The sequence below is a fragment of the Anabrus simplex genome, chromosome 10 (genome assembly GCF_040414725.1).
Source record: "Anabrus simplex isolate iqAnaSimp1 chromosome 10, ASM4041472v1, whole genome shotgun sequence".
In the NCBI taxonomy this organism is placed as follows: domain Eukaryota; kingdom Metazoa; phylum Arthropoda; class Insecta; order Orthoptera; family Tettigoniidae; genus Anabrus; species Anabrus simplex.
Genome location: NC_090274.1, coordinates 49,905,267 through 49,931,933, shown reverse-complemented (window position 1 = coordinate 49,931,933; position 26,667 = coordinate 49,905,267). Strand labels below are relative to the sequence as shown.

Below are 26,667 nucleotides of genomic sequence, written 5' to 3'. Positions count from 1 at the left end.
AAGCTTTAGATAAGGTACAACCACTGCAAGAAAAGGTCAAATCTATTCCGGAACTCTAGCTCTGTGTACATTCTTGGATCCCAGATACAGGAAACCTGGGTTTGCAGATATAACTGCTGTGGAAACAGCGAAGAAATGCACTAGATTGGCTACAAAAGTATTCAGACAAGAAAGACAGCCAGAAACACAGCCATCTGTACCACAAGAAGCAACTTCCAACTGTGACTCGTCAGTGTGGGAGGAGTTTGACAGAATGATTGCCAACACTCAACCACAAGGTAAGGAAAAATTTCAATAAACTAATATAATGGTTATTAATTTACACTTCATGAAAATTATTTTAAAAATTTTTATTCCAGGAACAGACACATCTGGGGCTATAGTGGAAGTACAACAGTTCCTGCAGGAGGCATACTCTCCCAGGACTGCGGATCCTCTGCTGTGGTGGCAAAAACACCGCCATAATTATCCACTGCTTTCAAAAGTTGTGCGAGAGAGATTTGGCATGATTGCATCATCAGTTCCTTGCGAATGTATATTTTCGAAGACTGGTACGTTTGTCAACGAAAAACGCACTAGACTAAGTCCACAACATGTGCGGCAGTTATTGTTCCTCAATGCCATTTATAGCCAGTGGACTGCATCATAGCTTCTGGGTATCATGTTACAGTATTAAAGGCGGTGCAACTGGAGTAGGCCTATGTAAGATATTGAAGACAGTGAATTACAGTGCAATTACTAAACCTGTGATTTTAATTTGTATATAAAACATTAGATGTAATGTTGCTGTAAGAGTGTAAATTTGTTCTTAAATTCATGTACATTCTTGGCATGCTTGTGTATATTTATAAATATCTCCCCAGATAATTTAAGCTACTTATATTCCACTCTAGTGAGGCTATCAATATTGTTTTTAAGTTACATTAATTCAGTTTATTGTGTGCCAGTTAAATCTACGTAGATCATTTAACAAGGATATCTTCTGTTCATACATTAAATCATATTAACTAAGTCAAGTACTCCAATGTTCTGGTAATTAGTTTTATATTATTTAATCTGAATTTGAACATAAAATATTAGATGTAATGTTGCTTACTCTTTAAAAACTCATGTAGGCCTAACCTATATTCTCAGCATGCTCATATATATTTACAGTTATCTCTGCAGATTATACAAGCATATTTTAACTTGGTTTAAATCTGTTACTTATCTCCCCCTCTAGTGAGGCAATGTTAACATCATAAGTTTTTTTTAAATTCAGTTTATTGTGTGTCTGTCATTTAAGGCTGTGTACATTGTTAAACTACGATATTCTATTCATACACTGTATGTGCCCCAATTTCTGATAATTAGTTTTCTATTAGGAATGTTTATATTACTTTTGTAGGCATACTTACCGTAATCTACCAATGTACTTAAATTTCATCCTGTTATTAATACTGGTACCTCTTAATTCATTGAGCTCAATTTGTAAAGGCACACCCCAAAATTATGTGTACAGTTCTTCTGTACGAGTCTGGCTTTTTGGTATTAGTGGATATAATAAATGTTTTTAGCATTGGGAAAGGTTATTCTGTATTAACTGTAAAAACGCAACTGTGCTAATAACAAGTCATTGGACCCACAGGCACAGTCCCAGTTAGGCAGGTTCCCCTGACAATATTATAACTTACGACCGAAAATTTTCTAATAGCCGTTTGGAAAGGTATTTGTTTATGAGCAGTATTAGCGTGTCTCTATACTGGTATCAAGGAGAAAAAGCCAAATTATAATGCAAGAATTACCAGTATAATCTAACCTCAATATTTACTTAATTGTGTAAAAGCATGTTGTTGTTTGAGTCATCAGTCCATAGACTGGTTTGATGCAGCTCTCCATGCCACCCTATCCTGTGCTAACCTTTTCATTTCTACGTAACTATTGCATCCTACATCTGTTCTAATCTGCTTGTCATATTCATATCTTGGTCTACCCCTACCGTTCTTACCCCCTACACTTCCTTCAAAAACCAACTAAACAAGTCCTGGGTGTCTTAAGATGTGTCCTATCATTCTATCTCTTCTTCTCGTCAAATTTAGCCAAATCGATCTCCTCTCACCAATTCGATTCAGTATCTCTTCATTCGTGATTCGATCTATCCATCTCACCTTCAGCATTCTTCTGTAACACCACATTTCAAAAGCTTCTATTCTCTTTCTTTCTGAGCCAGTTATCGTCCATGTTTCACTTCCATACAATGCCACGCTCCACACGAAAGTCTTCAAAAACATCTTTCTAATTCCGATATCAATGTTTGAAGTGAGCAAATTTCTTTTCTTAAGAAAGCTCTTCCTTGCTTGTGCTAGTCTGCATTTTATGTCCTCCTTACTTCTGCCATCGTTAGTTATTTTACTACCCAAGTAACAATATTCATCTACTTCCTTTAAGACTTCATTTCCTAATCTAATATTTCCTGCATCACCTGCCTTCGTTCGACTGCACTCCATTACTTTTGTTTTGGACTTATTTATTTTCATCTTGTACTCCTTACCCAAGACTTCATCCATACCATTCAGCAACTTCTCGAGATCTTCTGCAGTCTCAGATAAAATAACAATATCATCGGCAAATCTCAAGGTTTTGATTTCCTCTCCTTGGACTGTGATTCCCTTTCCAAATTTCTCTTAGATTTCCTTTACTGCCTGATCTATGTAAACATTGAAAAGGAGAGGGGACAAACTGCAGCCTTGCCTCACTCCTTTCTGGATTGCTGCTTCTTTTTCAAAGCCCTCGATTCTTATCACTGCAGACTGATTTTTATACAGATTGTAGATAACTCTTCGTTCTCGGTATCTGATCCCTATCATCTTCAGAATCATAAATAGCTTGGTCCAATCAACATTATCGAATGCCTTTTCTAGATCTACGAATGCCATGTACGTGGACTTGTCCTTCTTGATTCGATCCTCTAAGATCAGACGTAAAGTCAGGATAGCTTCACGTGTTCCTACATTTCTTCTGAACCCAAATTGATCTTCTCCCAACTCAGCTTCAACTTGTTTTTCCATTCTTCTGTAAATAATACGTGTTAAAATTTTGCAGGCATGAGATACTAAACTAATGGTGCGGTAGTTTTCACACCTGTCAGCACCGGCTTTCTTGGGAATAGGTATAACAACATTCTGCTGAAAATCGGATGGGACTTCTCCTGTCTCATACATCTTGCAGACTAAATGAAATAACCTTGCCATGCTGGTTTCTCCTAAGGCAGTCAGTAATTCAGAGGGAATGTCATCAATTCCAGGTGCCTTGTTCCTGTTGAGGTCACTCACAGCTCTGTTAAACTCTGACCTCAAAATTGGGTCTCCCTTTTCATCAGCATCAACAGCCTCTTCATGTTCCAGAACCAAATTATCTACATCTTTACCTTGATACAACTGTTGGATATGCTCCTGCCATCTTTCTGCTTTGTCTTCTTTCCCTAGAAGTGGTTTTCCATGTGAGCTCTTAATATTCATACCCCTAGATTTCCTTTCTCCAAAGGTTTCCTTGATTTTCCAGTATGCAGCATCTACCTTTCCCAGGACCATACAGCCTTCGACATCCTTGCATTTCTCCTTCAGCCATTCTTCCTTAGCTGCCTTGCACTTTCTATCCACTTCATTCTTTAATCGCCTGTATTCTTTTCTGCCCTCTTCATTTCTAGCATTCTTGTATTTTCGTCGTTCATCAATCAGGTCTAGTATCTCCTGAGTTATCCACTGATTCTTAGTTGATCTTTTCTTCCTTCCTAACATTTCTTCAGCAGCCCTACTGACTTCATTTTTCATGACTCTCCACTCTTCCTCTATAATGTTTCCTTCAGCCTTTTCATTTAGTCCTTGTGCAACATGTTCCTTGAAACAATCCCTCACATTATTTTCTTTCAACTTGTCTAGATCCCATCTTTTTGCATTCTTTCCTTTCTTTAATTCCTTCAACTTCAGATGGCATTTCATGACCAACAAGTTGTGGTCAGAGTCCACGTCTGCTCCTGGGAAAGTTTTGCAATCCAACACCTGGTTTCTGAATCTCTGCCTAATCATAATGAAGTCTATTTGATACCTTCCAGTGTCTCCAGGTCTCGTCCACGTATACAGCCGTCGTTTGTGGTGTTTGAACCAAGTATTGGCAAGGACTAAATTATGATCAGTGCAGAATTCAACCAGACGACTTCCTCTTTCGTTCCTTCGTCCCAATCCAAATTCTCCTACTGTACTACCTTCTCTTCCTTGGCCTACCACTGCATTCCAGTCTCCCATCACAATTAGATTCTCGTCACCTTTTACATATTGTATTAAATCTTCTATCTCCTCATATATTCTTTCGATTTCTTCATCATCCGCTGAACTAGTAGGCATATAGACCTGCACTATTGTGGTGGGCATTGGTTTGGTGTCTATCTTGACGACAATAATTCTTTCACTATGCTGGTCGTAGTAGCTTACCCGCTGCCCTATTTTCTTATTCATTATTAAACCAACTCCTGCATTTCCTCTGTTTGATTTTGTGTTGATAATTCGGTAGTCGCCTGACCAAAAATCTTGTTCTTCCTGCCAACGTACTTCACTTATACCAACTACATCTAACTTTAGCCTATCCATCTCCCTTTTCAGATTCTCTAACCTACCACAACGATTCAAACTTCTAACATTCCACGCTCCGACTCGCAGAATGTCCGTATCCATCTTCCTGATGGTCGCCCCCTCTCGTGTAGTCCCCACCTGGAGATCCGAATGGGGGACTAGTTTACCTCCGGAATATTTTACCCGGGAGGAAGCCATCATCAGTACATCATTCATACAGAGAGAGCTGCATGTCCTCGGGAGTTAGTTACGGCTGTAGTTTCCCGTTGCTTTCAGCCGTGTAGCAGTATCAACACAGCTAAGCCATATTGAGTATTATTACAAGGCCGTATCAGTCAATCATCCAGACTGCCGCCCTTGCAACTACCGAAAGGCTGCTACCGCCCTTTCGATGAACCATTCGTTAGTCTGGTCTCTCAACAGATACCCATCCGATATGGTTGTACCTGCGGCTCGGCTATCTGCATCATTGGGACACGCAAGCCTCCCCACCGCGGCAAGGTCACATGGTTCGCAGAGGAGCATTACGAGAGCATTTAAACAGATATAAACAAGTAATCATGTTTAATTATTAGTTGTAGCTCTCAAAACATCACTTCACTGGCAAATACAGTTTAGTTTAATTTATGTTTATGTTAATTCCTTCTGTACAGCAGTTTTTTAAGTCACTATTCACTACTCCACTGTTGGCAGTCCTGAAGATGGTTTTCCATGGTTTCCCATTTTCACACCAGGCAAATGCTGGAGCTGTACCTTAATAAAGGCCATAGCTGCTTCCTTCCAACTCCTAGTCCTTTCCTACGTAGGTCGAGTCATAATTCATGGCAACTAGTTTTTTTCTCGCGAACAGGAGACAACACGGAAAATCTGATATACGTATTTGGAAACATATGGTATGTACTTACATATGATGCCACTGTATGGTGTATATAAACAACAGTGCGGGTCTAAGCATGCCCCCAAGTTCAGTGTGTGAGTGAGAGCATCACAAAATGGAAGTCAACAAGCAGGAGCAACGATCATATTTTAAAATAGTAGTTTTCCGCGGCAGAAATGCATACCAATGCCATGCAGAGCTGCGGGAAACCTTAGGTGGGCATGCCATGCCCTGTAGAACAGTGGCAAGATGAGTGGACAACGGTTTGCTGACAAAGAGGACATCGTAACAGCATTTCGCAGAGAGGTGTCGTACGTTAGCGATACACATGCAGCGAGTGGTATTCAGCGCCTGCCCCACTGCTGGCAATGCACAGTGGAAGCCTTGGGTGATTATTTCGAATGTCTGTAACCAGTGGAGACCTGTCCTTTGTACGTAGTCTTGTGTATTGGCTGTCTATACCATAATAAAACAATGTTTACCAATGGCCTGTGTTCTGTCACTTTCTTACGAGAATCTCCTGAAGTCCAAATTTGTTTTCAGGCACTATGCATAAGTACACACCCTATATTTCCAAATGCATATCTTAAATTTTCCGTGTTGTCTTCTGTTCGCGAGAAAAAAAGTAGTTGCCATGACTTATGACTCGACTCTCATATCCCATTGTCGCCATAAGACCATTAACTGACATTGGTGCGATGAAAATTCAATTGTAAAAAAAAACATATATTTTAGAACAGGGCATGATTGAAATAATTTAGCCAGGGGGATAATCGATAGGTTTCCAACTTCTTTGAAATAATTTAAAACAAGGTAAACTATTGATAGGGAATTTCCCACCTGGGCAATATACCTAAATGCAGATCAGTGTTGATTGATTGATTGATTGATTGATTGATTGATTGATTGATTGATTGATTGATTGATTGATTGATTGATTGATTGATTGATTGATTGATTGATTGATTGATTGATCTATCGATAATAAAGATATTTTTGGGAACCCTAGGTGACATTAAAATACTATAAAACAGCTCTTTGTATGTGGCCAGCCTCGTTGTTTGGGGGTACAGTGCCTGCCTCTTACCCAGAGGCCCAAGGTTCAATTCCTGGCCAGGTCAGGAATTTTTACCTGGATTTGAGAGCTGGTTCGAGATCCACTCAGCCTACGTGATTACAATTGAGGAGCTATCTGACAGTGAGATGGCGGCCCCGGTCTAAAAGGCCAAGAATAACGGCCAAGAGGATTTGTTGTGCTGACCACATGACCCCTCATAATCCGAAGGCCTTCGGGCTGAGCAGCGGTCACTTGGTAAGCCATGGCCATTCGGAGCTGTTGTGCTATGGGATTTGGAGATTTGTATGTGATTGGAAAAACATTTGGACAAAAATCAGTAACATTTGGTTTTTATTTTAACAGTGTAACATTTGCAATCACATTAAGGAAATTACATAAGTACACAGGGAAATTACCTTACATTGTTGACTCAATGTAATAATAAATATATGAATAAATAAGTAAATAAATAAATTAAATGTGTGGTAGTTACATCAAGTATGTTGTATTACAGAGTATTGTTCTGAAATATTGTAACATGTTTCCTGGCAGTGAAATGATCTGCAATATCTGGCCTCTAATTTTACAAGTATATTGCTTATGAAGGGCATAGAGAAATGTGACTTGGTTATCTCTGGCTTAGCTGAAAAAGAACTCAGAATACAGCTTTACGCTTGAGTAGCTATTGTCTCTTGCTCCTTGTCAACTGGCTGGGCGACCTCATTATGTACGGCAGGGGTCTCTTTCTGGCTAGAACGGACGGCTACTGGGGTAGCAGCAGGCTCATTATTGGCATTGCTAGCTGGAGAGCTGCTGCTGCTGATGCTGTTGCTGCTTTCTGTAGGAACGGGAGTTTTTTCATCGCAGTTCTCTTGTATCGTCTTAAAGAAGCTTGTTCGAGGAATGTTATACTTGTCCAACACACCATACGCTTCTTGAAGGATTGTACCAGGAGGATTTCTCTCTCGTGTCATAATCCATGCGTTCTCTGCAAATTAAACAAATACTCTCTATTTATTTTTTTACAAGACAAACAACATAAAGCAGTCTTGGCAGTAGCTTAAGAGCTATTGTGAGGGGCAAAACAAAGTATCTGGACGAATACGGCTTGCTTTTCAAGACACTGGGATATCCTTCATTAATTACAACTTAAAGAAGATTGAACCTTTTATTTATACAGTAGTTACCATATACCTCAACAATTAATAGATTTTTACCTGTGTCAGTACTCTGATCATTTCTTGTTTGTTTTTTTTAATGGTACAGGCTTTTATAATAATTCTCTTGTGGAATTATTAGACAATTTACATTAAATCAATAAAATTAAATTACCTTTCTTTTGTTACTTATATTTGCTATAAGCAAATTAATTATTTCTAGTAGTACATGTTTCATTTCTTGGGAACATCTTCAGCTATGTTACAATGCATAGGTGAAATTACAAAGAATTTTTCTTCTTTTCAAAAAACATCATAAAAATTACCTTGTTATGCTTAAAAACTATATACATTAAAAAAATTAAAAATAATTAAAATCTATGAGGAGGGTTGAGTGGGGGTGGTGAAATAGGAAGGGAAATGGATCGACTTTGTTCTTACCTACTTTAAAACAATTTATTTTCACTTGAACAGATGTTAAGAAAATTTTAGTTTCCAGCACTTTTGTTCACTGTGATGTGTATGTTTCCTAGTTGTTTGTTATTAAAAAGTTTTTGAAAAAAAATTTGTCGATGTTCCATTTTTATTACAAAGCTGTTCTCTTCAGCTGCTCTTTTCCAAGTTAAAAATTGTTTTAAAATAGGTTAAAAACAAAGTAGATCCATTTCCCTTCCCATTCCACTGCCCCACTCAACCCACCTCACAGATTTTAATTATTTTTATCTTTTTCAAATACATATAGTTTTTAAGCATAACAGGGTAGATTTTTTGAGAAAAATAAAAATTCTTTGTAATTTCACATATGCATTGTAACCTAGCTGAAGATGTTCTCAAGGAACGAAACATGTACTATAAATAATTAATTTGCTTATAGTAAATGTAAGTATCAAAAAAGGTGGAAGATTACTTTTATTGATTTAAAGTAAATAAGATTTGATATGGGAAATGAAGCTGATTTCTTGCAATTATTACACAATGATGTTTATGTCACTTTAATTTGATTAAGTGTTGATTTTGAATGCAGCTACACTGAATTATCTTTAAATGTCAAGTTACAGGAATTCTGTGACCAACTACAGTCTCATTTTGGAACTCAAATTCACAAGACCGTTACTCCAAGTGTTAAATGTTTGAACTTTTTAAATGTGTACATATGTGTATTTGTTTTTTTGTATTTTGTAATTTTTAATTATGGGATTCAAGCCCATTTGATTTTAATGATACTGTGTCCGTCTAATAATTTATGGTGAACAGCTGAGGATGGCTGCAATGAACAACCGAAACTAGTACAGTTCGAAGATATAAACTATGTATTGATTAGTTGGAAGAATAAATTAAAATTTGTAAAAAATAAGGTATCTGAAGACGGGAGCCTTTTGTACTATTAACCAAAGGAGCTCTCTCAAAACCGAGTGAATTGGCTGTGCGATTAGGAGGGTGTAACTGCGAGCATGCATTCGGGAGATAGTGGGTTTGAACCCCACTGTCGAAAGCCCTGAAGATGGTTTTCCATCAGTTTCCCATTTTTATACATTTAAGGTCACAGTTGTCCTTTCCCACTCCTACCTCTTTCCTATCCCATCATTACCATGAGACTTATCTATGTCGGTGCAACGTAAAGCCAATTATAAAAAAAAAGCCAAAGAATGAGGAAAATGTGGAACAGGCAAAAGGATGTGACTCACAAACTTGCAATAAACACAAAAAGAAACCATGAAGATTTATTATACCTGATTGTCTTTTCCCATACCTTTCCTTGTATGTAGTTTTTATTGCTTCCTGTACTCACAATGACCTCTCATTGCATTTATCATATTATGCACATGCCCCTTTTCTTCTTTTATTTCTGTCTTTGCACATTCATACAATTCCTCATTCCTATCTATTATATGTCTTAAAATCATTGGGATCCTTGTCTCATCCTGTGTTTTTTTTTTATTTCCTCATTTCTAGTAGATAAGCAAATAGCAGACAGTGCAAGGAAACGGTCGGGCTTGAAGTGGAGGGGAAGTGGTTTGAACAGCCTAGGCATTGCGAAAAGCAGGGGAAGTGGAAACGTCGAGAGGTGAGCAGCCAGTTTTCTCACTGCCGGCTCATGGGCAAGAGAGAGAGTGCTCCTGCTGACATTTGCTGCAGTTGCACAGGTCTCCCTTAATCTAAACATTGTGCTATTAAAACAGATTAAAAGCAGAGCAGAATAATTCATGATGCATGTTTGTGTGTCATTGGTTATTGCGAAAATCCTGAATGTAAACCAACCGTTAAACTGTTCATACCCTAGATACTGAAATGTTAGATGAATTGTAACTATAGAAATGCATTTTCAAATCCATGAGTTCATGAAATCTATTTTAGTGTCAGCTTATGCCAGAGTGAGAGGGGAAATATTTAGTTATATCAAGATGGTGGACAGACTTTGAATGAGTTTCTATTTTAAGTCCCTTTCGTTGTTGTGACCTCCAAAGATCTTTCTTCACTCCTTCTCCTCTGCTGGATGTGACTTAATAATGTTAAGGATCTCCTTTGGAACATTTTCTCCTCACACACTGATTGAAATTTGACGTAGAAGGGATTTTTTAAATCATTCTCTCTTGATTATTTTATTATTTATTTTTCTTAAAAGTGTCTTTGATCCTCTCAAACAATGCTATAGATCCCACTTTTCTACACTTATTTTCAATCCACATTCTTCGATCTTCCCATTGATCATATCCAACTGTTCTTGAACCTTCCTGTCACCTTCTCGCCAAATCATAATATTATCTGCAAATGACAATATGTTCATTTCTCTTCCTACATATGTTGCTTTCTCTGTTCTCATGACTATTACTATTGTAAACAGGATTGGTGATAGAACACTTCCCTGTCTCAGCCCACTAGTTATTTTGAACCAACTTGTCGTGCCAACTTGTATTTGCACACAACTACAACATACCTTGTACATTGCCATGATCATTTTTATTAATCCCTGCCCAAATCCCTTTTTCACCAGACTGTCCCAAACTTCCTCTTAATGGATATTTATTTGATTTTCTACAGTTTACAGAAATACTTTATATACTTACGTGTGTTGAAGAAAGGCACCAAGCTTGAACAGTGCCACAGGACAGCATAGGACTTGTAGTCAGTATCCAGAACTGTGTATTCAGTCTCGATTGGTAAAGGCCCTATATGTTCAAACAGAAGAAACAGACATATTTTAACAATATTAATAATAATAATAATAATAATACACAATAGTGAATGCACATGCTCTGGTCAACAGTATAGAACAGAGAGGAAATATTTTCAACTAGGGAAATGCTTAGAACTTTTATCAACGTAAGTTAAATCCAGATGTTGATGGATTACTGTCTCAGAACTCTCCAATGTGCCTGTCCTTTCAGTGCAGGTGATTTGACTTTATCTATTAATCAATCATCAGTGATCTGCATTTAAGGCAGGTGGCAGATTCCCTATCAGTTGTTTACCTAGTTTCTTCATTAAAATTTCCAAAGAACTTGGAAATTGATTGAACATTTTCCTTGATGATTTATTCCAATTCCTCATCCTATAAATGAATATTTGTCCTCTTGAATTCCAACTTTAACTTCATATTATGATCTTTCCTACATTTAAAATCTGTGCACAAGCTTATTTATCTACTAACATCATTCCTCACCATCTCTCCACTGACAGCTCGAAATGTAGACTGAGACATACTGTCATTTACTTTAACTTGTTTATTTTTTAATTAAATTGTTTTTGCGTATTCTTGGTCTTAGGCAGCCTCCAAGTGAAGGAGGATTTTGAAAATAAAAAATATTTAAAATATCTAATAATTTAATGAAATCAACATTATGCAAAGCTAAAAACTTCCTTCGTAAGTGCTTCTGGAATTTATTCTTCCCTCACGAGGGATATTCTCCTCTCAGCCTGCTTGCAGTCAGTACACAGCCAAACTTACCTGGAAGAACGGAATACTTGACAGACATCTTGCCCTCGTTTTGCTTGCCAAGGAATTTCAGCTCTCCTTCTAAAATTCGCTTGATGCCCGTTCTGTAAAAAGAGACATCAGTTTGAGTCTTGGTTCTTACATCATCATTTTAAAATTACTTAATTCCTATCCAGAGAACATTTGCAGTACACACAACCATGTTGAGGATTTTTATATAGAGGGGATTTTGAAAATAAAAGTAATCTTATATATTTTAACAACTTCATGTATTAACCTGGGAAGAGTTGCATCAAAAAAGCTACGTGATGGGTCGTGCACAGTCCATTTGACCGGGGAGTACAAAATACCAGTTTTTCTTGCAAAACGCATTGTATTGTGTAAGAAAAATGTATCCATGAAACAAAATACTAGCCTTTATAGCAAAACAAGATGTATTATTTAAGGAACACATATCCATGAAACAAAATATTAATTTTTTTGAAAAATGCATTGTATTGTTAAGTAAAAATATATCCATGAAACAAAATACCAGTTTTTAATGGAAAACACATTGTATTACTAAAGATGAATATATCCTTGAAACAAAATATGAGTTTTCTAGCAAAACACATTGTATTGTTAAAGGAAAGTATATCCGTGAAAGATGGTTTTCTGTGGGTTCTATACTCTCCAACATAATGTATGTATACATAGGGTTGTTATGACTAGAGGTTAGAAAGAAGGGAAAGGTCAGATTAGACTTGCAGACAAGCCCCTGGAAGTAATGAAGACATTCAAATACCTGGGGAGTGAATTAATGGAGAATGCTCGACTGGATGCTGAGATTAGTAAGAGGATTCATCAAGCGGGAAGTTGTTTCTATCATAGGGTAAGCAACATGTTATGGGACAAAGATGTGCCAATGGAAGTTAAGGAAACTATATACAAGATGTATTACGCACCCATAACAACTTACGGAACCCGTCATGACAGACCTATCTCACCTCATATCCAACTCCATTGAGAAATTGGACAATGTCCACTGGCGTCAGTCTTTCTGTGCGCTGAGAAATCTCCAATGATATGCCTGTGCCATTACCCTCTACCAATTTGTGCATTAAAATCTCCAAGGAAAATCTTGACATGATGCCGTGGGGATCTTTGTAAGTGCTTGTCCAAGATGTGACCGGAATTTCTCAACTTTGTTTTTATCAGATTCATTGTGGGTTCCCATTTTCATACCAGGCAAATGCTGGGGCTGTACCTTAATTAAGGCCACAGCCGCCTCCTTCCCACTCCTAAGCCTTCCCTATCCCACCGTCGCCATAAGACCTATCTGTGTTGGAGCGACGTAAAGCAACTAGCAAAAAAGTGATGGAAATGCAAATGCAAGGAAGGCGACCACAATCGAGATGGTGGGGAGAATGAAGGATTCCGGCCAGGCTGATGGTGAAATATGGGCGAATTATATACGGGCGTCATTGGTATAGTTAATTCGTGAAACGTCTTTTGTGGGACGAATATTATTCAGTTTTCATTGTCGTACTGCATAGCCATCAACATGTGTGGGAGACAACATTGGCGTTGTTTATTAAGGCTTCGTTCACAGTGTTTATTTTTTTATGGTTTCATATGTGTTCGAAATATGTTCGTGGCTTTACCCATATTAGATTTGTTTTCATCTTTCATGTGCAGTTTATAATGATTTACCATCGATATTTGTTTATCAATTTCCTGATCACAGCAAATAAAGACGTGAAATGAAATGCCCGTGGTCTACTATGTCGATACTTTCTAACTTGACACGTTTTGTTTTATTTTATTTCACCTACACCATTACGCTCATCGTCTTCGTTAACGATGCCGTACTTCATTCTTCAATACTCTTAAAAATCCCAGTGGGAAAATGAGCAGAAACATGTACAATATTTCATGTTATTTTCAAGGCTTCGACTTGGAGTCGCGAGGCTTCATGCGAACCGAGTCCGGTGCTCGGAGTCGATGGCGTCGACACACTCGTTTCCAGGTTTTAGTCGCGCCCGTCCATAATCCAACCCAAACACGCATGTATGTGGATTTGTGTCGGATGCCGAAAGGGGAAAACGTGCTCTCACCGGAGAATATATGGCATTCGACCAATCACGTAGCACTAAAATGTTTAATTCCTCCACTGAAGGGGGAGGCAGCCCTCTTAGACGGTGACGCCGTCTCTCAGGCAGGGAGAGTTGTTCGGAGAAGGTGAGGGGGTTGGCGACCGTGGCCTGTACTAGGACTGTCCCGCCATTCGCCTTAGTGCAGGAGAATGGAAAACCACAGAAAACCATTCTCAGGACAGCCGACGGTTGAGGTCCAGCCCTGTCCCGTCTCCCGAATGCAGAGGCGTAGAGCCGTGGTCACCCCTCCTCTGCTCGGTTGGCTGGTCAGAGTGCAGAGCTGTTGGACAACGGACCAGCCGTGACCCACTCTGCATCTACCGACCTAACACGTTATCCTCGGCAGTACACCCTCTGCTCATCAGTGAGCTGTTGTTTCTTAGCTGCTCACCGGGATTGTAACCCTGCCTCATTCCGGTGCCTCAAGCTGCCGGGGAAACGCGCAGCCTGGCGTAGCCCCACGGCGTTCATGAACGGGTTCGAATGGGCCTTAGCGATCAAGCTATCGTCCTTTTCCCACTTGGGGAACCGTCACGAACCCGAGCCGGCTTACACCTCTCGATTCTCGAAAACGTCTTATCTAACGCGTCGCTATACTCGTGCGGGATGCCGTAGCCTTGTCCATTCTCTGTTGCGGTTTCATTTCCTTGTTCAGCGAGAGCAACTACCCGCCCACGGACGTGAGGTCCTTGGTTTGTCACAGTTGCCGGTTGAATGGCCCAACTGTGTGTAATAAGCGTAGTGGAGGCATCTTTCCCGCTGTTGATACCGACGGAGGGAAAAAAATAACCCCCAATTGGATTCGAGCCAGCCACCTTTCCTCTGTGAACCTGAGACCATACCCACTGTGCTACGGCGCTTTACTCAAAGGCACGCCTATTAATCTGCCTGCTACCTTCCACCTCGCTTGTACAGCTTTTTTTTTTTTTTTTTTTTTTTTTTTTTTTTGCTCCGTGTGTCAGGGGAACATGCATGGAAGGCGATAGCGCGGCCGGGTGTCTCATTTGCCGAGAAATATATTGCTTCATGACCGGCTAAGATGATCTAATGCAGTACGGTAGCGATAACCATACCATACTGTAATTTCACTAGAAATGGATTTCTAAAAGTGTGAATTGCCGTAAGACCTTGTATTTAAGGCCATTTACAGGAAATGGTGCTATCTAATTGCTTCCTACACTCGTAGATACTTTAGTTATGATAGCAACTTCTATATGAGTAGGATTTTGCAGCTCGTCCACTTTCTGTGTCTGCAAGCTTAACCTACATACCTTACTGAATTGAGTAAATACATATTTTCTTTCATATTCTTAGGTCATTTCTTGCTCATTCTTAGTCATTCTTGAGGTGCTTTTATCATTTTATATTCATTTTGGCATGTATTAGGTCATCAATATCCGGGCCTTGATTATTATTATTATTATTATTATTATTATTATTATTATTATTATTATTATTATTATTCATAATATTTTTTCTTAATCCATTTACCCTCCAGCGTTGGTTTTTTACTCGGACTCAGCTAGGGATCCCACCTCTACCACACTGGAGCGTGAGACTTTAGATCGGTGGATACAACTGGTAAGGAGGACCAGTACCTCGCCGAGGATGCCTCGCCTGCTATGCTAATAATAATTTCGTATGGCTATTTCTAGCCGGGTGCAGCCCTTGTAAGGCAGACCCTCCGATGAGGGTGGGTGGCATCTGCCATATGTAGGGAATTGCGTGTTAATGTGGTGGAGGATAGTGTAATGTGTGGGATGTGAGTTGCAGGGATGTCGGGGCCAGCACGAACACCCAGTCCCCGAGTCAAGGGAATTGACCATTTAAGGTTAAAATCTCAGACCCGGCCGGGAGTCGAATCCGGGACCTTTTGGACCAAAGGCCAGCACTCTAACCATTTAGCCATGGAGCCGGACGCCTGCTATGTTGAACAGGGGCCTTGTGGGGAGGATGGGAAAAGTGGAAGGGATAGACAAGGAACAGGGAAGGGAGCGGCCGTGGCCTTAAGTTAGGTGCCATCCCGGCATTTGCCGGGAGGAGAAGTAGGAAACCACGGAAAACCACTTCGAGGATGGCTGAAGTGGGAATCGAACCCACCTCCACTCAGTTGACCTCCAGTGGCTGAGTGGACCCCGTTCCAGCCGTAGTACAACTTTTGAAGTTTCGTGGCAGAGTCGGGAATCGAACCCGGGCCTCTGGGGGGTGGTATTAATATAGGAATTGGAAAGATGTTTTTTGAAAACTTTCGCCTAGAGCGTGGCATTGTATGGAAGTGAAACATGGACGATAAGTAGCTCAGAAATAGAAGCTTTTGAAATGTGGTGTTACAAAAGAATGTTCAAGGTAAGTTGGGTAGAGCAAATCGCGAAAGAAGGGATTCTGAATCGAAATGGTGAAAGGAGATGGATTTGGTTGAATTTGACCTGAAGATGAGATAGTATGATAGGACACGTCTTAAGACACACAGCAAAGCCTACTCGAACCTTCTCGCTAACATATTAAATAATACTTTACTTACATTCTGCTGGTAACATGGTTCTGGACTCGTATCTTGCCATCTGGAGAATTGGTGTAGTTCGCAGCAATACAGCGACTGGCTGTCTCGATCACTTGGAACATCCTCTCAGTCTCATACCACATTCCCATAAACTGAAAAAAAATAGATTTCAGATGTAATAGTAGCCTAAAATATTTTCATTCCCTGGCCTGATGGGGTGGGCGATCCTCCTAGAGTGTGAGGTACTCTCTCAGACCACGAGATGTATTGCAGTGTTTTGAGGCGCTGAAAAGGTGAAAAAACAGTGGCCGTGGACTATAAAAAGAACTGTCCTGGCATTCTCCTTAGTAAGGAGAATGGAAAACCACGGGAAACCACCTCCCGAATGCGGTTCTCTAGATCCGAAGTCTCTCTGCTCTGTGAAAGTTTATAAAAGTTGAGTGATAACATATTCTTTTTATAGTACTAGGCCAACCAGTAATAATTACGTTTTTTAGGAAGCAAAAACCATTAATAATAGCCCACATGTATAATTTTTTTTTTTTTTTTTTTTTGCTAGGGGCTTTACGTCGCACCGACACAGATAGGTCTTATGGCGACGATGGGATAGGAAAGGCCTAGGAGTTGGAAGGAAGCGGCCGTGGCCTTAATTAAGGTACAGCCCCAGCATTTGCCTGGTGTGAAAATGGGAAACCACGGAAAACCATCTTCAGGGCTGCCGATAGTGGGATTCGAACCTACTATCTCCCGGATGCAAGCTCACAGCCGCGCGCCTCTACGCGCACGGCCAACTCGCCCGGTCATGTATAATTTAGATAAGTTAAAAATTATTCTGTCCGCCTCCGTGGTGTAGTGGTTAGCGTGATTAGCTGCCACCCCTGGAGGTCCGGTTTCGATTCCCGGCTCTGCCACGAAATTTGAAAAGTGGTACGAGGGCTGGAACGGGGTCCACTCAGCCTCGGGAGGTCAACTGAGTAGAGGTGGGTTCGATTCCCACCTCAGCCATCCTAGAAGTGGTTTTCCGTGGTTTCCCACTTCTCCTCCAGGCAAATGCCGGGATGGTACCTAACTAAAGGCCACGGCCGCTTCCTTCTCTCTTCCTTGCCTGTCCCATCCAATCTTCCCATCCCACCGCAAGGCCCCTGTTCAGCATAGCAGGTGAGGCCGCCTGGGCGAGGTACTGGTCATTCTCCCCAGTTGTATCCCCCGACCCAAAGTCTGAAGCTCCAGGACACTGCCCTTGAGGCGGTAGAGGTGGGATCCCACGCTTAGTCCGTGGGAAAAACCAACCCTGGAGGGTAAACAGATGATGATGATGATAAAAATTATTCTAACTTTAAGGCAATTTTTGTATTGTACTACACTTTAGGATAGGATTGAACTGTACTGTACTGTATCCTATGACCACATTAGGTTGCTGATATATTCAATCTCAAATGCTTACTGACTATTACTTTCACTTCATTTAGAAAAGAAACTATCCTGCCCTTCCACGTGGGCTCCACATGGAAGGGAAGCCTCACTTTACAAGTCTTCGTGAAATAATTAAAGAACGTTAAATTAATCTAACAAACTTATTTGATAGAGCAGAATTTAGTCAAATGCAATTCAATGAATATTATAATTACAGTATGTAGGCATGAACTAGTCCAGTATACCTATATAAACACTTCGTTAATGTGCTGAACGTTGCAGTAAAACAAGGGATAATTTTTAAGACAGTTGAAAAACACATTTTCAATATTTATTCATTCTCACACAATATACGGCGCATAATAAAAAGTTAAACACTTAACTTCAGCTTTTAGAATTTTTACATGTAATTTTATGAAGGTTGAACTTCAAGAAATTAATAAGAAATTTACAAAAATCCACTTAGCGTTTTTCTAAGGGAAGTCAACGAAATGTCCTTGGCCGGAGTATTTTTGGACGAGAGAACGAGAGTGGAGGGGGGGGGGGGTGCCGTCAGTCAAGTCATTTGTCCGGGGCCCGTCAGACATGTCTACGGACGCCGCCTTTTCAAAAACATTTAACGTTATTTCACTCTGTAATTGACTACATAAAGAGATGGACAATTGTAGTGAAGTCGAACTTATGTAGTGTAATATTCAGCTATACAATGTTATCTTTGTTATTTCTGCTGTAAACTTTTTTTTTTTTTTTAATGGCAAATGCTTTCAGACCGTGGCTGCTGTCCAGCAAGCACGATGTTTTCTCTTTAGTCGTGAGGCGCTCGGACTGTGGCAGGTGTACGGGGTGCTGAAGGAGCCTGGAAAGACGATGTGGGCTTGTCAGGGGAAGGAAGAGCGGGGTGCGGGAGGAGCCTGGAAGGACGAAATGGGCTTGTCAGGGGAAGGAAGAGCGCAGGCAGGTGTATGGTATGTCCGGCAGAGCCCTCAGTAGGTCCCTAGAGTTAGCAAGTGTGCGGAGTGCGGGAGGAGCCTGGAAGGACGATATGGGCTTGTCACAGGAAGGAAGAGGACAGGCGGGTGTATGGTCTGTCCGGCAGAGCCCTCAGAAGGTCCCCAGACTTTGCTAGTGTGCGGGGTGCGGGAGGAGCCTGGAAGGACGAAATGGGCTTGTCAGGGGAAGGAAAAGCTGGGTGCGGGAGGAGCCTGGAAGGACGATATGGGTTTGTCAGAGGAAGGAAGAGTGCAGGCGGGTGTATGGTCTATCCGGCAGAGCCCTCAGTAGGTCCCTAGAGTTAGCAAGTGTGCGGGGTGCGGGAGGAGCCTGGAAGGACGGTATGGGCTTGTCAGGGGAAGGAAGACTGCAAGCAGGTGATAGCGCTGAATGGCGCGGCGTAGCTCTCAGCAACATTGCCAACCACTTTACAATGTACTTAAACTTTTTCCCCTACGTCTTACATTAATTGTTGTTAGAGATAAATTCCAAAATATTTTACAAAACAATCAATTCCATTATAAAGAAACCAAAATAAAGATTCAAAATGTAACCATAACGGGACGGCACTATTTTTTTTTTTTTGCTAGGGGCTTTACGTCGCACCGACACAGATAGATCTTATGGCGACGATTGGATAGGAAAGGCCTAGGAGTTGGAAGGAAGCGGCCGTGGCCTTAATTAAGGTACAGCCCCAGCATTTGCCTGGTGTGAAAATGGGAAACCACGGAAAACCATCTTCAGGGCTGCCGATAGTGGGATTCGAACCTACTATCTCCCGGATGCAAGCTCACAGCCGCGCGCCTCTACGCGCACGGCCAACTCGCCCGGTGGCCCTATTTTTAGGGTGGTCAAATTGTTAAATATGTTGTCATGCTTTGAAATTTGAGCAAGGAGAGAGAAATTCGGGAGGGCATTGTTTGTTTTCATGAATGATGTTATTATCACTTGTAATTGTGATCACTGAAACAGTGCAGAACCATAGTAGTCAGGATCGCATTAGCTGCTAGCCTGTTAATGTGCGTGCACAAATGACATTGTAGTGTAGTTAATTAAGTAATTGATGAATCTTGTAGTGCAAACAGATTTCTATTCAGCCAGTGTCGTCGGAGCCGGGCTGAGTGGTTCAGGCGGTTGAGACGCTGGCCATCTGACCCCAACATGACAGGTTCGAACCTGGTTCAGTCCGGTGGTATTTGAGGGTGCTCAAATATGTCAGCCTCGTGTCGGTAGATTTACTGCCACGTAAAAGAACTCCTGCGGGACATAATTCCGGCACCTCGGCGCCTCCGAAAACCGAAAAAGTAGTTAGTGGGACGTAAAGCCAATAACATTATTAGAGTGTCATCGAATTATTATTATTATTATTATTATTATTATTATTATTATTATTATTATTAATCTAAAAGTATCGTGATACTGGTCAGTGAAACCTGGACCGATTGGGGGGGGGGGGGGAGAGAAAGATGACGGTACAGCCCTGCCAGAGTAAAAAGTCACGAATCGCCACTGGCCTTGTTTATTATAAAGTGAATGAAAATAGCAACTTTATCAATAATAAGACATCTGTAAGCATTCACGATATCGTTTTGTGGTCGTCGTCCCTATAAACCGTCATTTCCGCTAAAAAATCCGACGTCCTGCCGGCTCGTTAACGTCGACTCTACTGCGCCGATATCCAAGTTTGCCCTCTTCTCTGCTGCTCTTAAATCTCCAACACACCGGGCGAGTTGGCCGTGCGGTTAGAGGCGCGCGGCTGCGAGCTTGCATCCGGCAGATAGTGTGTTCGAATCCCACTGCAGCAGCTCTGAAGATGGTTTTTCGTGGTTTCCCATATTCACACCAGGCAAATACTGGGGTTGTACCTTAATTAAGGCCACGACCGCTTCCTTCCAACTCCTAGGCCTTTCCTATCGCATCGTCGCCATAAGACTTATCTGTGTCGGTGCGACGTAAAGCCACTAGCAAAAAATAATCTTCAATATACTACAGTAAATACACAACTACAGCTGCGCCAAACCGCCCAGGTGTCACTAAAATGTGGCGCTCTAACCAAAACTGCTCAAAATATGACATAACATTAAAATAAGTCGGAAATATGAATTTATATGGCAAACGGAAACCATTTATTGGTGACGAGAATCACCAGATTTACTTTTTCTTAAGCATGCAAATACAGGCAGGAAATTAAACAACAAAGCCCTACATACAAGCTATTCTTAGTTGCAGGCAATCTTTGTTTAACATACCTTGGTCATGTCGAAGTTATTCATTGGCACATACTGAGGACAGCTTCCCAGTCCTGGGATTTGAGCCACCGTTAAAGTGACTCCTGTCAGCAACAGCAAAACAGATCTCCACGTCATTCTAAAAAACAGATTAAAATTCAAGATAATATCTACAAGAAAATAGGGTGTCAAATTTCCCTGTGTGAAAGAAATCAAATTATCATAAACATATCTTTTAATAAACGAAACTCAAATCGATACAGTGGATCCTCGATATCTCGAACCACCTCAGGAGCTAAATTCTATTTCGAAATTTCGAGATATAGCGAAGTTTTTTAACATGTATAAAACATTATTGAACCATATGTATGTACGGGCTTATGCTGAATACATTACTTTTAACAGTACTTCAAAATATACAAATAAACTCTTATTTTACGGCATCCTTCGCAGGTAACATTCATATAAACCCTTTCAACCGCTTACAGCTGAACTATCGTTCCGCTCAAAAATGATCGAGGTGTGTCCCTTTTCCCTCCATTTGCAAGAACAGCATCATATCAAAGTGGCTTCTTTAATCGTTCTGCTCGGCTGTGGAATGAACTCCCACCACAGATGAAAGAACTACCTCCAGAGAAATGTTGTAAAGAGGTAAAAAGGATGTAGTCTATATATAATGAAACCTTCCGTACTTAATATAATTTTTCTACTGTGTGAATTTTCACCATCCATAAATTGTACCTACAATTGTTGGAAAATAAATAAATAATAATAATAATAATAATAATAATAATAATAATAACTTTAATTATAACCCTTATTATAGTAATTCTTTAGAAGACAGGATACAGTAGTGAAAGAAGCAACATCGTCGCCATAAGACCTATCTGTGTCGGCGCGACGTAAAGCAACTTGGAAAAAAAAAAAAAAAAAAAAACAAGCAAGCAACATACCTCCGTTAACACCTTTGGAAAAAGTATCTTCTGTTTGTTACTGTTAACCTTTCCTCCCTTCACATTGAAACTTCTCGTCAACACCACGCAGCCGAGATTCGTAAATGGAGCTTGTCATTCGTGACTTCGGGGGTTGCTTTCGTACGTGACCGGTAAATGAATTGATACCCGAGAAACAGCAGCGAGGCTTCGCCGAATTTCCGAACACTAGAAGTCTTAGTTTTTCGGTTCCGTCATATTAGTTCCCAGCATCGTTGTAAACTTTTCTTTACTTGTTAACTGTTCCTCACAAACCACAAATGCCGTATTGCACAGTTAATGTTGCACAAAATTCAAGTTATAAAGTATTTTTTGCTTCAAGGGAAGAAATGTCTGCTTCGAGAAATCAGCTTGTTTATGCGACTTAGAATGAAGAGATTCTTTTTTTTTTTTTTAATGGTTATGGGGACGTATGACGGTTTTCTATACATTTGAAAGTCAAATTTATTTCCTGTTCTTCTTATTTTAATGTCCAGAAATGTATTAAATAATTATTTTCATCCTCCTTAGTAAATTTTATATTTTGGTCGAGATTATTTAAGAAGTTTAGAATTTTATCACTGTCATTATGTTTGCTGTCTATTATAACAAAGGTGTCGTCAAGCAGCGACAATGATTCTTCAAGATTTTAGTTAAAACATTTTAAGTAAACAACAAACTTTTATGACTATAATAGTTTCAATTTGAATGTGATTAAATGTTATACTTAGACCAGCCATTTTGACGTCATATACAAGAAAATTGTAATAGTTTCAATTAAATGTGAATAACTGTTATACTTAGATCATAACCATTTGACACAAGATACAAGAAAATTGTGTTTAACCATGTTTTCTTAAAAAATGCATTAATTTTAAGCTTGCTAATGACAAATCAATCATATAAGTTCTAGGTCAGTATTCCTAATTAGCCTTAAGATTCAAAAGTGGCTGAAGATGCTCAGAAAATGAGCGAAACATGTACCATGTTTTTATAATTTAGCAATAAAATAAGGATGAAATCCTAATTTTGTAAGCTAGTTGAGTATTGAATAGGTGGAATAATAAATTTATTGTTTTTACTACGTTGAGAGGTTTCTTATTGAGTTTTATAAATCGCTCGCACTTCTGTAAATGATTTGTGACAATGCTACTTACAAGTGGCTTTAGAAATATTTATAAAAAGAGCTGTGGAAGCTCATCATTACAAGTGTCACATTTTAATTCTCTTGTGAATTTGTCTTTCATGAGATTGGGGCAGTTTAGTAAGTCATTGCACAGCTGCAATAAGAAAATCAGAGACAATTGTCAGAAGCGATACAAGAGATGGCTAGAGTCATTACAGAGAAATAGTGACCTTACATTATCAGACAGATGTATTATTTCATGCTTCAAAAGTACCACGTCCCCCCAGATAATGTTTCAAACATTAGCCTGGTAATTATCGGTTACTATTCGGATAACTTGAAAACCACCGAGCGAGTTGGCCGTGCGGTTAGGGGAGCGCAGCAGCGAGCTTGTATTCGGCAGCCCTGAAGATGGTTTTCTGTGGTTTCCCATTTTCACACCAGGCAAGTGCTGGAGCTGCACCTTAATTAAGGCCACGGTCGCTTCCTTTCCTATCCCATCGTCGCCATAGGACCTATCTATGTCTGTCCGACATATTTTATTATTATTTACTATGCAATTGAATATATTACAATAACAAGAAAACAATTTCATATCAGGATGTCTACCCACGTAAAAGCAACTTGTAAAAACTTGAAAACCACATTCTTCCACTGCTTCAGTGGCATCTAATGTAAATTTTGCCAGCTGCTTTCCAGTTAGCGAATAAGTGAAATATAATGTAATCGGTAGATTATTGTATAAAATGTTGCCTAGCCCTTGAATAGAATACACACTAATTTGTTAGCCAGCTTGACTTCAACGCCCAGTGTATCTCTTTTGACATCTCTCATGCGAAACATGTCTCAAGTTTATATCATACTATCTACGGAATTCTAGGTTAGGTAGTGTACACGTTGTGAGTAAGATTCTATAAAATTGCATAGCTTTTAACGTTACCCAAGAAACGCGACGGGGAAGTCACCATACGTCTTTCCTCGTGTGATCTTCAGTCACAATCAAGTTGGGGAATTTTCATTATAATGGCAGACACTCACTCTCCACCTGACTTTTTACAACCTCAGAAAGACTGTTTTTTCAACTAAAATAATCACAGGTCATTACAATGACGTCAATAGGAGAATGTTGCGATCAAATGAAAAACCACACATTTTCTCACTTTTAACGAACAATACTACGCTTCCAATCGATGCTATCATTCCGTTAAATGTGCACACTGCTCATTCCAGTCAGCGCCTCAGTGTAGGGATCGAATAGCTGGAATACTGGGATGAACCAGTGTGTTACGGCCAGCAGTATCAGAAAATGTATGAACCAGAGAAGTGGCAATCTGAAGAAGAAAGTTATCTAACTCCCCAGCTACTTCCCGCCAATATTCAGGCAGGCTGGTATACTCGGTACGCAGCAGTAACCCCATCTATTGGAGATGAGTGGCAGCAGAAGAGACAAAGAACATTACAACAATGTAATGTTATTGTTGATCAATTTTGTGATGGTGATTATTGTTTTAAGAGGAAGTACTACTGGGCAAGAGTTTTCGATATTGTGGGCCTTCAGATTTAGTTTCTTTCCGATTCTGAAATATAGCTCTTATCATAGTCGGTACAGTAAAACTGAATAAAACATAAATGATCAGAAACTGTATTCTCTATAACCTTTGTTATGTAGTACTTTTCGATAGGACCAATATAAAATAGGTATTTAAAAATTATATTTTAGGCGCCTTCACCTAACCTATCACTTCATCTAAGGTGAAAAAGAAATATTTATAGCCTAGACTATAGTTTCTTATTCCCCGACTCTACATATCGATTTTCATTAAATTCTGTTTGCCCGTTATCTCGTGGCTTGGCGTTGATATGGACTTTAGTAACAAAAACACGAATTCATGAATATCTCTGTTATCATGGCAGGTAGGGTAAAAATGTATAAGACATAAATGATGGGAAATGTAATTATAATTATATATAACTTTAGTTATGTAGTATTTATCGATAGGACCACTAATAACATAAATATTTTAACTTTAGGCCGTGTCCTAAACTACCATTTAACTCAGCGTTAATAGAATTATTTATGACCTAGATTGTAGCGACTTATTCCCCGACTTTACATGCCTATTTTCATTAAATTATCTTCAGCCGTTTCCTCGTAATGCGTGTGTATACATACATACAGCCAGACAGAAATTACGGAGAATTAAAAAAGTGCATTTTTTTTGTTACTCTGGACACTACTAATACAGAAATACCATTCTTTTTTTTTTAAATTTTGAACAATGTACAGACGAAACTCTTATTTTATATATACACAGTTTAAAAAGTAGGGGAACATGTTTTTGAACGTATGCCATGCTCCACAAAACAATACCTCACACCCAGGTATATTGCTAACAAAACCTTTATTCTTTACTGTTGAAGTATACAAAAGAACATCGATGGATTCGCGTTCATTTTCAGAAAACAAACGGAAATGTCCAAAGAGGGGCGAAAACAAAATGATAATAGTCCTCCAGGGTGGATTTGTATCACAGTTGGAGAGCTTCAGTGTGGTGTATGTCCTCCACGAGCATTTATCACAGCTTGGCACCTGTGAGGCATGCTCCGTATTAGTCGATGGAGGTCACGTTGCGGTATCAGGTCCCATTCTTCAATGAGAGCCTGTTCGAGGTCTTGAAGAGTTTGTGGTGGAACAGGACGCCCATGAACACTTCTGTCAAGCTTATCCCACACATGTTCGATGGGATTAATCCTCACTGCTGGCCATTCCATCTCTTGAATGTCCATTTCTCACAAGACAGCTCTGCTGATGCGCGCTACATGAACCCTTGCTTTGCCGTGCATGAGTATGAATTCAGGGGCAACACCGTATGCAGCAACCAACACATGCTGTAGCAGTGTCTGCTCGATGTAGCCTACTCCGCAGCAGTAAGATTACCACGGGCGACGACAAGATCCGTACGGCCATCAATGCTGATGCCACCCCACATCATCACAGAACCATGTCCGAATCGGTCGCCTTCCTGGACAACAACTGGCATGTACTGCTCACCACGGCGTCTCCATACACGTTGACGTCCATCACGCTGTGTCAGGGGCAATCTGAACTCGTCTGTGAACAACACAAGTCTCCATTGGCGAAGTTGCCAGTTGACGTGGGTGCGGGCAAACAAAAGGCGAGCTGCGCAATGTTGCTGCGTTAAACGGGGCACTCGAGCAGGACGTCTGGGTCGTAAGGACACTTCTCTTAAACTGTTCCTTACTGTCTGGTCAGACACCGTGACTCCAGTGTCCCTCCTGAGGTCTTTTTGCAGTTCTCTGGCAGTTGCTGAACGACGCCGCAACGCACAGATGGTCAGATATCGGTCATCCTATAGAGTTGTCATGCGTCGACGACCTAGTTCAACCCTCCTTGTGTACTGGCCTGTCTCATTGTAGCGATTCCACAAGCGTTGAATAATAAGTGACGGCCCTTGCGACTTGAACCTCGTTAAAATGTCTCATGGGATGTGCTGGTTTACGTACAACTTGCTCAAATGACCGCAGTAGTCTGTGTACCTCACAGCGACACACGGACGCACCGCTATTCACTTTGTTTTGAGGGGTCACCAGACTGTTTAATGCATGGCTACGCCTGCAGATGGAGTATAACATTGTTTTGACATACCCTGAGTA

General features: G+C 40.2%; 1 protein-coding gene across 1 annotated transcript in view; it reads right to left on the bottom strand.

The window, feature by feature from the left end:
• Nucleotides 1-6,792: 6,792 nt before the first annotated feature.
• Nucleotides 6,793-26,667, bottom strand: part of LOC136882016 (apolipoprotein D) — a 33,565-nt gene continuing 13,690 nt past the window's right edge. Inside the window, exons 2-6 of the mRNA XM_067154513.2 lie at nt 20,917-21,034; nt 16,286-16,416; nt 11,642-11,733; nt 10,761-10,862; nt 6,793-7,526 (exon numbers count right to left, since the gene is read on the bottom strand). Coding sequence (XP_067010614.2) covers nt 7,207-7,526; nt 10,761-10,862; nt 11,642-11,733; nt 16,286-16,416; nt 20,917-21,033 — 762 coding nt within the window. The 5' untranslated portion in view covers nt 21,034 and the 3' untranslated portion in view covers nt 6,793-7,206. The remainder of the gene's footprint in view (nt 7,527-10,760; nt 10,863-11,641; nt 11,734-16,285; nt 16,417-20,916; nt 21,035-26,667) is intronic.